Consider the following 14,090-nt stretch of genomic DNA (forward strand, 5'->3'; position numbering starts at 1 on the left):
TAGCCCGAGGTACCACTGTAACTAACTAACTAGCTAGCTAACTAACACACTTTCCCCTAGCAGGTAAATTTTTGAGCAAATTACTTGGCATTTTGCAGTGCAGTTCTGCAGCCAAGAAGTGCAAATTACTAACAATAGGTGGTGTTTTGGTCCATGTATTGCTTCAAAAAGTGCAAATTACGTAAGTTTGCCTTTAAATGCAAACTGAATTGACTTCCTCTCCCATCTCTACTCTAGATACAAGGAGAAAGATCCTAACCCCCCTGAGGAAGAGGAAACTCCTTGCATTGAGGAGTTATTACAGCCAAATCAATAAACAGAAAGATCCCAGTTTTATTTTCAGGTACTTATAAAACTATAGGAGAGAGAGAGGAACGGAAAGAGGGAGAAGCAGAGAGACAGATAGATCCGAGAAAAAGAGAGAGAGAGCGCAGTACTTTCAGTTGCTCCCAACAAACTAAGCATCAGCACTTAGGTGACACTGCATGAGTTACTTGGCCCTGAGTAACGGTCACACTGGAACGAATTCTGAGGTAGCAGTTTTGACAAGGCCGCATATCTATCTGCAGGCTGCTCTACAACTCTCCTCAGGTTCTCTTATTTTCTAAACAGTCAGTCAGAGGGACTCTGGCACTCCCGGCAGTCCTTCATGTCCTCAGAGTAGTTCTCGATCTGGATTGTCGTCGTGTGGAAGTTGAAGGCTCCCTGCAGGCGGGAACTCGCTTCCTTCAAGACAGCCTGGGCATCTGCGTCTTTGTCTGGAAAGGGAGGCAAGCAGTGAGCGGAGCAAAAGGAAGACAGGCACTTTTTGTTTATTTGACACAAAGTCCGGGGGTGAGGGGAAATGGTGTACTTGGAGTTGTAGTTCAAAACATCTGGGTGGCACCACGTTGAGGAAGGCGGCACAAATGGATTGATTCCCTCCATGCTAAGTGGTGTATCTGGGAGCCTTTCTCACAGTACATGTTTGTGGCCCTACTTGGGCCCCAAATATCTGCGATAGCACACCTTCAGACCTCTTTAGTTTTGCCTGTTGGAAAGCAGGTTTACATCTGGCTATTAGGGCACCTTCTTCCCCAGAAAGGATCAAAACAGACTGTTCATGAAGGTGATTGTGTAATCAACTCAATGGCAACAAAAACATAACCAAGGACAAGGCCCACAAACTGGTCAGGATCCAAGCAATTTCAGAGCCTCTTTCGCCCATCCGCACCACCACAAGCACCCTCTGGTATACATGAAGCAACATCCATTAGTTGCTTCAGATGTCATGTGTAGATGTTCTTGCTTTTTGTTTTTGCCTGTGCTTTCTGTGACCTGCTGGATTGGGCCCTATTATTTCCAAATGCTGTCTTTAACCAGTTCCTGGTATTCATTCACTGATTTTGTGATAGTCTTACTTTGTTCGGGGTTATTTTTGCATATGGCTTAAGAGAGATTTTTAAACGTTTTAGAAATGTTTAAAAATAAAAAATTGTATTGTGTTTTTAGTATTTTTTGTTGGGAGCCACCTGGAGTGGCTGGGGCAACCCAGTCAGATGGGTGGCATATAAATTATTATTATTATTATTATTATTATTAATAATAATAATAATATTAAACAAATACAAAGTGTTCCATTTTTTAAAAAGCACAGGGTTGGGGGTTTGGGGCAGTTGAAGATCCTCATTCAGTACGCTGCCTAAGCCATCCACCCACTGGGTAGGAGGAGGTAGGATTAAGGGTTGAGGTTGGCAGACCATCCCAGTCAAAGCCTGGCTTTTCTGGGTGCCAGCACTGTCTATGTTCACATGCTTTTCTTCCCTAGTTGCAAAATCCAACATCCACCTCAGCTACAGTGACTGCACCTTGTAACCCCTAAACCTGCAACTCATCGAGGCATGCATAGCCATGTGGGCAGAGAAGGAAGGAGAGGGACTGTCTCCCCTGCCAGATGTATCACAAGATGCCCATATTTCTTATTTTTATAAAAAAAATCCAAAACAAAGTAAGTTTCTAGCATTCGTAGAACCTGAGATGCAAGGCAGCGTGTACAGGCACGAGACCCCTCATTTGTTTCTGTGCTCCCACCTTTCAGTTATACTTGTTTATTTAGAACAGCCTTCGCCAACCTGGGTGCCTTTCAGGTATTTTGGACCACAACTGGAAGCCCGGTTTATTATATTTTCTCTCCCCAACCCCCTAGAAAGAATCATGCAGATACTCCTTGCTCAGGAGTGCAACTTACTGATGGCAATGTGGACAGACAACACGGGCTGAGACACCGTCAGGGCCCAAATATGAAGGCTGTGCAGGGCTTTCACTCCATTTATGGACAGCAAGATACTTTTCACATCATTGAACTCCACACCCTTTGGGGTGGCTGCAGAGAAGAAAAAGGTGGAGAAGGAGATGCTGGTAAGAAGAAGACAACAAGATGACAACTGCTTCTTTGACTTGCGTAAAGCTAAAACTATGTGTTTGATTGGATTATACCAGGCATAGTCAAACTTGGCCCTCCATAAGTTTTGGGACTACAACTCCCATCATCCCTAGCTAACAGGACCAGTGGTCAGGGATGATGGGAATTGTAGTCCTAAAACATCTGGAGGGCCGAGTTTGGGGAAGGCTGGATTATACCATGGAAGATGACTTCGTGTTTCCTTGGGGGTCCTTTTCCCAGCCCTGAGAGCCATGGAGAGAGGACTGGAGGACCTCATTTGGCCCCCAGGCCTGAGGTTCCCCACTCTTCCATTTCAGCAGCTGGAGAGGAAGGGACCCTCCAGAGCAGGCATAGGCAAACTCGGCCCTCCAGATGTTTTGGGACTACAACTCCCATCATCCCTAGCTAACAGGACCAGTGGTCAGGGATGATGGGAGCTGTAGTCCCAAAACATCTGGAGGGCCAAGTTTGCCTATGCCTGCTCCAGAGACTCAGAGGAGTGGTGCTTCCTCCCCCCCCATCCCATTTTCTAGACTCAAATGGTGCACCCTTCCAGCTGCTATGGGGACAAAGAGACACAGGGCGAAATAACTAACACATTACTACCCAACCCAAACCCTTAGAATGCAACAGAAGTCAAACAAAGCAAAAGTAAAGCAACTACCTGCATTTTAAGTGCTGCAATGTCTTGCTTTGACTTACAATGTCCCCCCACACCAAGCAGCCTCCCCCATACATAGAAAATTCATGGCATAGTCCAACCAGATACTCCAGTCTCTTTCGCCCACTTCAAAAGGGGAGACTTGCCTTCCATCAACACAAGGACAACATCTCGGAGGATGCTTAGGGTCGTTCCAAGGACCAGGATGGAAAACAGGAAGGTGCAGATGGGATCCACGTATTTGTACTCTGGCTGGAGGAAGAAGGCGAAGGAGAAAGAAAACTGTGAGCCTCTCTGCCTTATACAGCATCTGTTCAATGGTCTATCTAGATCAGTACCCGCTACAATGACCAGCAGTAGCTCTCCAGGGTTTAAGGGAGGGATGATGCTGAGGACCGAACCCAAGATGCTATGCCACTCGACTGCAGAGTCCCTGCTCTGCTCCGCACCTAACTTATTACTGGCCCCAAACAAGCTTGTTCTTTACAGAGCCAACATGGTAACAGCAGCAGTTTTCTCCTAAGAGAGTCGGCAGAGCTGCTCCATCATGGAATAAATATTCTTTGCAATTATCAATTATTCCAGACCGCTTTACCTTGAAGTAGATGATGTAGGCTGCCACCAAGACTCCAATGCTTTGTAGGAAATCCCCAACCACGTGGATGAAAGCAGCCCGGACACTGGTGTTGGGGCCACTGCCGTGACTGTGCCCATTGCCGTGACTGTGCCCATGCCCTGCCTGGTGGAGAACAATGCCCATTCTGGAGGGAGAAATTAAAAGGAAAAGTGGGCAAGGAGAGAAGACTTTGCCAAAAGGAGAGCATCAGGCTGCAGCAGAGGCAAAGATGGGAAGCAGGGCCATACCACTGGCTCTGCTCTCTGATCTTTCCTGAACTCTCTTCCAGCCTCAGCTGGCTGTCACTTGTTACTTTTAAGAATTGGTATCCAAGCTTCTTTGTTTTCCTCTTCCCTCCCCATTGCTTTTTCCTCCTCTGTCATTTCTTTCCGACTGCGGTGGGCAGAAACTATCTTTATTCTTCCATAAGCAGTTCTGGGACCCTTTCCCCAGCTGACGGGCAGAGAAATAATGCTACAGTTAGATAACTAAATCCCACACTGGCTTCTCAACTCCTCTTGCATTCTGTACATAAGTTTTATTACTTGTTGTTTGCCACCCTGGGAACCTTTCTGAAGGGCAGGACAGAAATCTGATAATTGCACTAAATCAGGGGTCAGCAACCTTTTTCAGCCATGGGCCGGTCCACCATCCATGTGGTGGGCTGGGCTATATTTTTGGGGGGAAATTGAACAAATTCCTATGCCCCACAAATGACCCAGAGATGCATTTTAAATAAAAGCACACATTCTACTCATGTAAAAACATACTGATTCCTGGACTGTCCACGGGCCGGACTGAGGTGATTGGGCCACATCCGGCCCCTGGGCCTTAGGTTGCCTACCCCTGCACTAAATGAAGAACATCAAAAGTAAAAACACTCAGAAGTGGGGGCAAGAGAGTTGGGCTCTTCCTTTGACCAGAGGCTTTTGTTCATTCAGCCCCTGTCATCCAGAAGCAAAAACCCAGGAAGCTGTTTCACACCAGCTCAGATGGTCTGCCCAGCCCAGTAATGTAGACCCTTAATTGGGAGTGTCTTTCCAGGGCCTCTGGCTAAGGTCTTTTCTATCACCAGCTTCCTGATCCTTTTTGCACAGATCTCTATCTCCACACATGCCTGCAGGCTAATCACCTGACTTCATTATCACTTCAAGTGACAATATCGCTTTTAAAGTCAGTTTCCAGGAGGCTTCAATAGAAACTGCTTGCAAAGGGACTTCAAAGTGAAGGCAGCCACGCCTTTACCTACCATCTGATGTCAGTGGGCAGGACCAAAAGGCTGGAGATTCCCCACAATGAACACAAGACGTGTTTTGGCCTACAACGCATGGTACCACTGATCTATGCAGCCCGCAATCCATTGCCAGGATCAACCCCCATCTAAGGAGAATCTCCAGTTTATGCAACTTCCTTAGGTGCCCATTCAAGTGCATTCTGAGCATGCTTACATACATGATGTTTACTGCCACAGCACAGCCAGAGGTGATGAGCATGGCATTCCCTTCTATCTCGTACTCGCCCGAGATCAGCCGTTGCACTGCTAAATAAACCAGGACACCAGTCACCACCCAGATAGACAGCACGGACAGCAGGGCTCCCAAGATCTCTGCAGAGAAAGCCAGGAAGGTTTGGTTAGGTTAGGTGTCAATGGCAGGTGAAGAGCAACAACTCCCCAAGCAAGTAATTTCTGAGAGTTTGGTCCTAGCTGCATACACTTGGGAGTATGTCCACCAAATAAAGCTGCCCAATTAGACTGCTCCAATACATTCTCTTGCAACAGACAGACCAATTCACAAGGCAACAAGAGGCCCAATTCAGTGCTGCTCTATTTGTGCAGGCAGCCTCAACAGTAAAAATTATGTCCTGAGAACTGTTTGAAACAATAAAGACATTAAGGCCCTTATTGGAGGCGGAACGGGAGAAATTGGGACCTGTGTGAAAATTGTCCCGTGTGCAGGAGTTCCATGTGAATTGGGCCCACAAATCTTACCGTCCCCAATTCAGCCCTCCCTGCATCACTGATGCACACACAGTTATTTTCTGGGCTTAAAATGAGATCCATTGTTCCCTCTGCTTTCAGAAAACCAAATACTTTTAATTCTACCTTCTGAAAAATGTCAGGTAATGCTAAATAATAATAATAATAATATAGCTGCATCTTCAGCAGCACAATTGGATGCCTTCATCTGCCCCAGCTGCAACAAAACATGTCGCTCCTGTATCAGTCTCTACAGCCACAGCAGGCGATGCAACTCTCCAGCGGTTTGACTTCCCCCCAAAGGCACACTCCTCCATTGTCTCCCGAGACAAACGGAGGCCAACAACAGCTGCAAGTACTTGGCAATCATTTTTAATTATTTCTATGAAATTTTATACACATTTTACTTACCAAGCAAAACTAAGTTACATTCATTTAACCAACATATCTTTTGAATTCCCAAATCATGTTACAACTTTTCAGCCCCGCTCACTGGTTTGGTTTGGTTTTGTTTTTTAAATTCAGCATGCCCCACCAACACAGCTCTATAGTCTCTGCTCAGAAGTTTGCATTTGATCTGCTACAGTGTGAATGTCACATAGCCAGCAGGCACAACCTTTGGTGGGCTTCCTTGGAAGTCCGCTTAACTGTATTCACTGGGACTTACTCCTTAGTAGCCAGGATGTTGTTACCTGCTCGATGCCAACCAAAATTCATGGTCTTGGTAGGGGGCCGAGAGGACATCCAGAGAGAGAAAAGGCTGATCATCATGCTGGCGAAGTCCGTCAAGAGGTGGGCGGCGTCAGTCATGATGGCAAGGCTGTGGGCAAGGTATCCCCCTGGGAAAAGAGAGCCCCACAGGCAGAGGGCAGTATTAGAAACTGAGATATGAAAGCCAGGAGCTAAATGGCACCTTAATCCTAGGTTAAGGGCACAACAACGGAATGTCTAGGCGCACTTTTTTATAACAGGAATACAAAGCTGAAAATGAATGAACTGCAGCTAAAATATTATGTTCCTTTTTCATGTGGTCTAGTCCTTCCTCTGCCCACCCCCCTAATACTTTTGAGAGGGTCTCTTCTCCAGTCTTCAGAGAGTAGCTAGAAGTGGGGAGGCAGAAAAGGGTCCTCCTTTCCTTCCACTCTGCAGTTTTAATCTGAAATATTAGGCGCAGTACCGCACCCAGAACTCAGAAGCTGCTCGCACTAATGAAATTCCCTGTTGCAAAATGTGCCTAGAACAATGCGAATTTCCAACACTGATTACAGATGATTCATGTATTACGGCAGTGTTGGGGAAACTCAGGCCTGTGGGCCAAATACAGCCCTCTGGGCCTCTTTATGTATCCCTTGGAACTCCCCTCCACCCAAGGCCATAGCCCTCACTGGCTGTGCTTCACACCCCTTCAGTGTGGCTGGCCGGAATGTGTTACAAACTGCCCAGGGAACTTATGGTGAAGGGCAGGTAAATACAGTGGTACCTCGGGTTAAGTACTTAATTCGTTCCGGAGGTCCGTTCTTAACCTGAAACTGTTCTTAACCTGAAGCACCACTTTAGCTAATGGGGCCTCCTGCTGCCGCTGCGCTGCCGGAGCACGATTTCTGTTCTCATCCTGAAGCAAAGTTCTTAACCTGAAGCACTATTTCTGGCGTATGTAACCTGAAGCGTATGTAACCTGAGGTACCACTATAATAGGAAGAACTGGGACAGCTCAGTCAGTACAGCATGAGACTCTTAATCTTAGGGCCATGGGTTTGAGTTCCACATCAGGCAAAAGATTCCTGAACCGCAGGGGGTTGGACTAGATGACCCTCAAGGTCCCTTCCAACTCTACAATTCTATGATTCTATAGGATGATGATAATTTTGTACACAGTCATGATGCACAACCCAAACAGCAAACAGTGCTGTCAAAAAGCGTCAAGAGCCTTACCCACAACTTCTCCCACCATGAAGACCAAGCAGATGGCCGAGGCGAGGTAGAGCTTCTTCCGAGCTCTCTCTTTTTCAGCATCGTAGCTGCTGTTAGATGCCCAGCTGGAATGGCAGTGCTGGTTCCCGTTCAGGCCCAGCTCGAAGGAGGAAAGGTCTGGAACGTAGCCGACCATTGGGTTTGGGAAATTCTTACCCACGACTCCTAAATAAGACCTGTGTCATAAAGAGAAGATTTTGAGAGAGAGAGAGAAACAGAGACAGAGAGACAGAGAGTTTGTCTCAGGCAGAGATGCTGCTGCCCCCCAAACTGTAAATTTGCAGAAGCACAACAATAAACTGAATACCCCTGCCACCACAAAAAAATGTCCAATAAGGACCAAGTATGTTAGTTAGCCACACCATGTTGAGTGTCAGCTGGAAAAGCAAAGCAGAAAACAGCAGAGGCCTTACTTCAGCTCCTTATGAATTTAATTCAAAGTCACTGTACTATTAGTGTGCAGGACTAGGACATAGGAAGCCCTCACATGGCTGGGAAGCTCACTGGGTGGCCCTTGGTCCCTCAGTTTAACCTACCTCACATGGTTGTTGTGAAGATGAAATGGGGGTGTGGGAAAACTAGGTACATAACCTTGAGCCAATAAATAATAATAATAATAGTAGTAATAATTTATTACTTTTACTGTGTTGCCCCAACCACTCTGGGCAACAAGGTGGGATATAAATGTATCCCTTGGTTGGAAAGAAATGTAAACTAATAAATAAATAGTATCTTGATCACATATATTATTATTATTTAAAATAATGTTTCATTTGATGGTATGGCATTGAAGTTCTGCTGTGCAGCAGTGCCAAATAGAGATCCTCACAGTGTTAGCAAAACAAGCATGAAATAGGCATGTGCCTTTTGTGTGTGTTTGCTTGTGTGTGAGAGAGAGTGAGTGAGTGAGACTGATTTACATGCCCTCCAGTCATTAGGCAGCACTACCCAATCTGGCTTCTGTTGTCTCTGCACATATGCACCACTCAAGTCAAGGGTGGGGACAGTGGCGTAGCGTGGGGGGTGCAGGGGGGCCGGCCGCACCGGGCACAACATCTGGGGGGGGGCGCGCTCACACTCGAGTGCTAAAATCCACGGGTTAGGGGGCGCAAATTACTTGCCTTGCCCCGGGTGCTGACAACCCACGCTACGCCACTGGGTGGGGACCCTCAGGCCCACGGGGCAAATGCAGCCCCTCCCCCTCCACAGTTTTCTACCCAGCCCTCTTGATTCCTCCTTGGCCAAGCCCCATTCATTCCCCGGGTCATTTGTCCTACAGCATCTGCCCTGCTCTGCCCCTCCCTGGTGTTCTTTTCCTGGGTGGAATGTGCCCTTGCAATGTTTCAATGCCTCCTGCAATCACTGGCAGGGAAACTCTGGGGGCTGCATGCCAAAGCCAGGCAAGAGGGACACAGGCAGAACAATGGGTGGATGTGACTATTACCTTTCGTAGAGCAGGCTGCATTCCGAACATGTTACTGTCGGAGGTTCTTAACACACACACACACACACACACACACACACACTCCTACACCTCTGCCTTCTATCTGCCCAGGCAAACAATTTCGGTTTCTACACTCAAGTGCCAAAGGAGGGCAGGGGAGACCAGGGTTCAAATCCCTACTCAGTCTTGAAGCTGGGTGATCTTTACTGCAATAATGCAGTTAACATGCAAGGGTTTCCTTCTGTATATCACACCAAGTTCAAGCTTTTTAATGTATATAGCAACTTGTAAATTTTTAAGGATATATACAGCATCTCTTGCAAAGCTTCATCAAACTTGGGACCCTGAGGGTGGGGTGGGAAGGACCTTATTTTCTCTCCATGCAACCTTCTCTGCCAAAAAAAAACAAACCCTTTTTCTCTCTAAAGTTGCAATTTACATTTCAAGGGAAGCCTCTGATGGTGCCCTAGAAATGCAAACTGCCGCTTCCAAGAGGCAAGTTTTCTTGGAACAGGGCAGGCAGAGAAAAAGTTTTAAGCTTTTGCCACATTTGCCTGGAAGTTGCTTCCTTGCAGATGCTCTTTACATTACAAGAACAAACGCAGAGTTTAGCCCACGCTGGGTGACCTTGGCATATAATTCTCTCTCCCTAACTTACCTCACAGGGTTGTTGTAAGAATAATATGGGAGGGGGGAGGTAAGCACACTGCTCAGTGCTTCTTCCAGGAGGGTGGTGTGTAAGTGTAGCAAATACATGTCGCAGCCCAGGGCTCTCTCTAAAACAGCCCTGCGTTTCTCCTGAAATGCTGCCATCCCCTGCTGCAAAGCATTTTATGCTAGATTAGACAAGATTCCATTTTTACATTAACTAAACTGGAACAATCCCTACCCTCTGATCCCACTCTCTGTTCGCAATCTCTGCTGCAAGAACAGAACCCACATTCAGCTCATAGGTTTTCCCTGGTATAGTGGGGGTGTACAGAAACAACCCTTTTGCCTTGCTTTTAGATACCCTTATTGCAGTTGAAAAAGGATGTCAAAGTTACTTAATAGTGACTAATTACTCTTTGAACACGCACCCTGGGAGGGCTTGAGCCAGAGGCTGCCATCCTTTTTTCACGCAAAGCTGCCTGCCTTGCCTTTAACAAATACACAACAGATATCGACATTCAACAGATAAAGCTTCTCTGAAATTTCATGCCAGGAAAAGTTTAACTTCTTGATTTGATTCTAGACCAGACAGGGAACCCTTGGCTTTCCAGATGTTGCAAGCTTACAGTCCCCTCCCAGCTGATATCAGATAGCCGCCCCCCCACTTCCCTGTTGAACTTCCGGAGCCCATGTCAGCAGTCATTTTAAGCTACTTTTTATTTTAGAGTTAGCTTTTAACTGATTTTATCTCCATGGTGTTTACTGAGTTTGCTGTTTCTACTACTTAGAGAGGAGTACTGTTAAGCAGGATGTAAATTGCCAAAACCAATGAGTAAAGTCATTCCTGGCCCATGTTCCTGCTGGTGGGGGCTGGCAGAATTGGGAGTCCAACAACATCTGGAGGGCCACAGCTTCTCCACCCGTGTTTTAGGAATTGGCAGGATTTTTCTTTTTCTTTTTTTTGTAAGTTCATTACACTTCTTTGGGTTCCAGTCCAGTACTGTAAGAGAGAGTGGCTGGGAGGGTCTGCATGCACAATTTTGGATCTGAAGGCTTCGATGGAGCCCCCAAACTCTAACCAATAGGCTGGGTAAGATGGGGAGGTGGGCAGGCGGTGGTGAGCCCCTCTCCCAAAGCCAGCGACCTAGATAAGGTTGCAAGGCGCTCACTTGGGGATAACTCCCACTGAACGCAACACGATTCACACCTGAGCAAACACAGGTTTGCACACCTACAGTCCAATCTTGCACCTATTTAGTGCCATCATCAGATCACCCTTAACTTGTTGGGACTTACCCCATCTACAAAGGTACCAGCTTAAATAAAATATTGGGGGGAAAGGCAAGCTGCGCCCCACATAATCAATCACAAGGCACACACTATTTGAATGGCAATGCCTATCAACTCGGGGTGCGGCGGAAGAATCAAATATTTTATTGGGGGGAAGCCAGAAGGGACCTGGGCCCCTCGGAGTTTGCTCCTATTGCGGAGTAAACATGCTTAAAATCGGACTGCACTGTGGCAAAGAATTAATGCTGGGGAAGCAGTAGTAAATGGATCTGGAGCTATATTGGCGGGAAGCGTCCGCATTGCCTTCGGGGCGGAGAACTGTAGGAGCAGAAAGCAAAGTGGGGGAAAGAATCGCGGAGGCCGCTGCCCGCGACTCACCTGCTTTCCACGCCGTTGAGGAGCTGGCTCTTCTCTCCCGAGCCCGGCTCCATCCTCTCCGGCAGGTGCAAACCGGCGGACGCTCCTTTCCCCGCGGAGGCCCCCGCTCAGCCTCGACCTCTCCGGCCTTGCGCCCCCTTCCTCGGCCGCCTCCCCACCGGGTAAGGCCGGCGTCGCTGGCAGCTGGCTCTTATCTCGGCTGGGCGAGCAGCAGCCCGTGTGAAAACGGCGCCGACTCGTGCGCAAAGCCCCGCAGGGGGAGAAGGAGGGCGCTGCGGCCGGGGCGGCCCGGCTGCAAAGTTTGCAAGCGCCGGCTGACCTGGCGGGCGCGGAGGGAGCAAGACGCCGACCCCTCCCTGCCCAAGGGCCGCTGGTGATCCCATCCTTCCCCCTCGCCCGCGCACACTAAAGGGTGGGGGTGGGGGGAGTTCCGGGTTTGTTTGCTTTTTCAGGAGATGGGGCGCAAACCCAGAAACTCCAGGGGCAAAACTGGAATTTCGACTTGTTTGTGTCTTATCCAACATAAGGAGAGCCCTGCTAGATCCACTCCCCGATGGATGCTCAGTGAGCAGGGCTGAAGGGTGCGCTGGTTGCTACAATGACTTGCGGTCCACAAAGGGGACTTGGGCCACTGGCTCTTTAAAACCCTTCAGGGTGGGGACACCCCAAAATATAGCCCAATGAGGACTGAAATGAAAGTATAATGGAATGGAATGGATCTTGAAAGAGGTAAGGGTGTGAAACAGGAGCGTTCCACACTGCAACATTTTGTTGCAGCTCACATTGGTCTTTTACTGCTTTTTCCTTGCTGTTCAAAGAACAGCTGGAAATTCTCCTCCAACCTCCCCAATGTTCAGTTTTCATTGGCCAGTTGTTTGTCCAGGGGCTTCCTTCTGACTGGAGAGATGCCACAAATTCTGTGCACTGTTGTGCCTATGATGTGCCTTATGGTCATTCTGTTCACACCACCCAGTCAGGGCTGCCGTTTGCCAACGATCCACCCAAAGAAAATAATTTTAAGAGATGCCAGACCCACTCTGCCTTTCAGCCCCCCCCCCCCCCAGGTACTACAATTGTCCATTTCAAGAGCTGGCAAGTGATGACACAGCTAGCTGGTCTTTGCTGTTTGTTCTCAGGATCTGGTAATCAAAGGTATACTGTCTTGGAAAATGGAGGTTCTGTTTTTAGCCATTGTGCGGTTTAGCTTGTTCACTGCACTTCTGGCTAATCCTTTTTTTATCCAAAGCTGTCTAGTTCCCACCCACCGCATACATTTAAAGCACATTTAGATCACCTGAACAGTACGGCTTCCCCCAAAGAATGAACTACATTCCATAGAACTACAATTCCCAGCACCCTTAACACCCTACAGCTCCCAGTATTCTTTGGGGAAAGTTATGTGCCCTAAATGTATGGTGTGGACATGACCACAGTGATTATTGTAACATCTCTGACCCCCTGGCCATCTGATCAAGGGCCATTCAGAGGTTATCCTCCCCATCTCCCAGGAAGGTAAGTCAGTTCCCATTCATCCTGGGAAGTTGCTTGTTCTTGATGGGGTTACACTCCCTCTGAAGGAGCAGGTAAGTAGCTTGGGGATACTTCTGGGTCCATTGCTGTTGCCAGAGGCTCAGGTGACCTCAGTGGTGCAGAGTGCCTTCCATCAGCTTTGGCTGTGCCCCTCTCTGGGCAGGGACAGCCTAACTACTGTTGTTTATGCTCTGGTAACCCCTAGGTTAGATTACTCAGGGGTGGCCAACTCCCACGAGAGTGCCATCTACTCACAGAGTTATAAACTGGCTGTTATCTACCCCCTTTTTGGGGGTTCAGGTCAAAGTCGTTGAGCTTTTTTAAGGGGCGCCAAAAGTTGTTGAGCTTCTTTGGGGGGAGCCAGTGATCTACCAGTGATCTACCACAGACGTCCAGGGATCTACTGGTAGGTCACGATCTGCCTGTTGGACGTGCCTGGATTACTTCATAGGACTGCTTTTGAAGACTGTTTGGAAACTTCAGATAGCATAGAATTCAGTGGCCAGTTTGCTCAATGGGACAAGACGGTTTGAACATATTATACCAATCCTGACCTGACTGCACTGGCTGCCATTTAGTTTCCGGGCCCAATTCAAAATGCTGATTTTGACCTATAAAGCCTTAGAGCCAGAAGCTAATGTCCAGTACAAGCTCAGGCCATTATTAAAATGTGTTGGTGAGGGGGGATTATTGGGCTGTTATTATTTTTGTAATGTGTTTTGTAGTTTGATATTGTGATTTTATATTCAGATGTTGTGATTTTATATTGTGAACTGCCCTGAGACCTGAGGGTATACATTATACAAATGTAATAAATAAATAAACGACTCAGGACCATTGTGTGTTGGGACTAATGAGAGTTGTAGTTTAGCAACATCTAGAGCAGGCACGTCCAACAGGTAGACCGTGATCTACCAGCAGATCAACAACTTTGACCTGAACCCCCCAAAATGGGGTAGATCACTGCCAGTTTTTAACTCTGTGAGTAGATTGCACTCTCTTGGGAGTTGGCCACCCCTGATCTAGAGGAGGACCAAAAGTTCCCCACACCAGTATTATAACTTAAGTATGAATCATTTGTTTGCAAGGCAGGTTATAAATATTCTAAATAAATACCGGTAATTCTTCCTAATAGTCTTTTCTTGGCCT

The 14,090-nt window shown here is 47.5% G+C and overlaps 1 protein-coding gene across 1 annotated transcript; it reads right to left on the reverse strand.

Moving 5' to 3' along the window:
* Positions 1-313: 313 nt before the first annotated feature.
* On the reverse strand, positions 314-11,742 carry SLC30A2 (solute carrier family 30 member 2). The gene is made up of 8 exons (XM_083625586.1): positions 11,412-11,742; positions 7,610-7,824; positions 6,370-6,516; positions 5,152-5,305; positions 3,679-3,844; positions 3,230-3,335; positions 2,228-2,362; positions 314-758 (listed from the first exon to the last, which is right to left on the reverse strand). Exons 1-8 carry the CDS (start codon positions 11,462-11,464, stop codon positions 613-615), a joined length of 1,122 nt encoding a protein of 373 aa, XP_083481712.1. The 5' UTR covers positions 11,465-11,742; the 3' UTR covers positions 314-612.
* Positions 11,743-14,090: the final 2,348 nt, after the last annotated feature.

The sequence above is a fragment of the Podarcis filfolensis genome (genome assembly GCF_964270895.1).
Source record: "Podarcis filfolensis genome assembly, chromosome: 8".
Lineage (NCBI taxonomy): Eukaryota > Metazoa > Chordata > Lepidosauria > Squamata > Lacertidae > Podarcis > Podarcis filfolensis.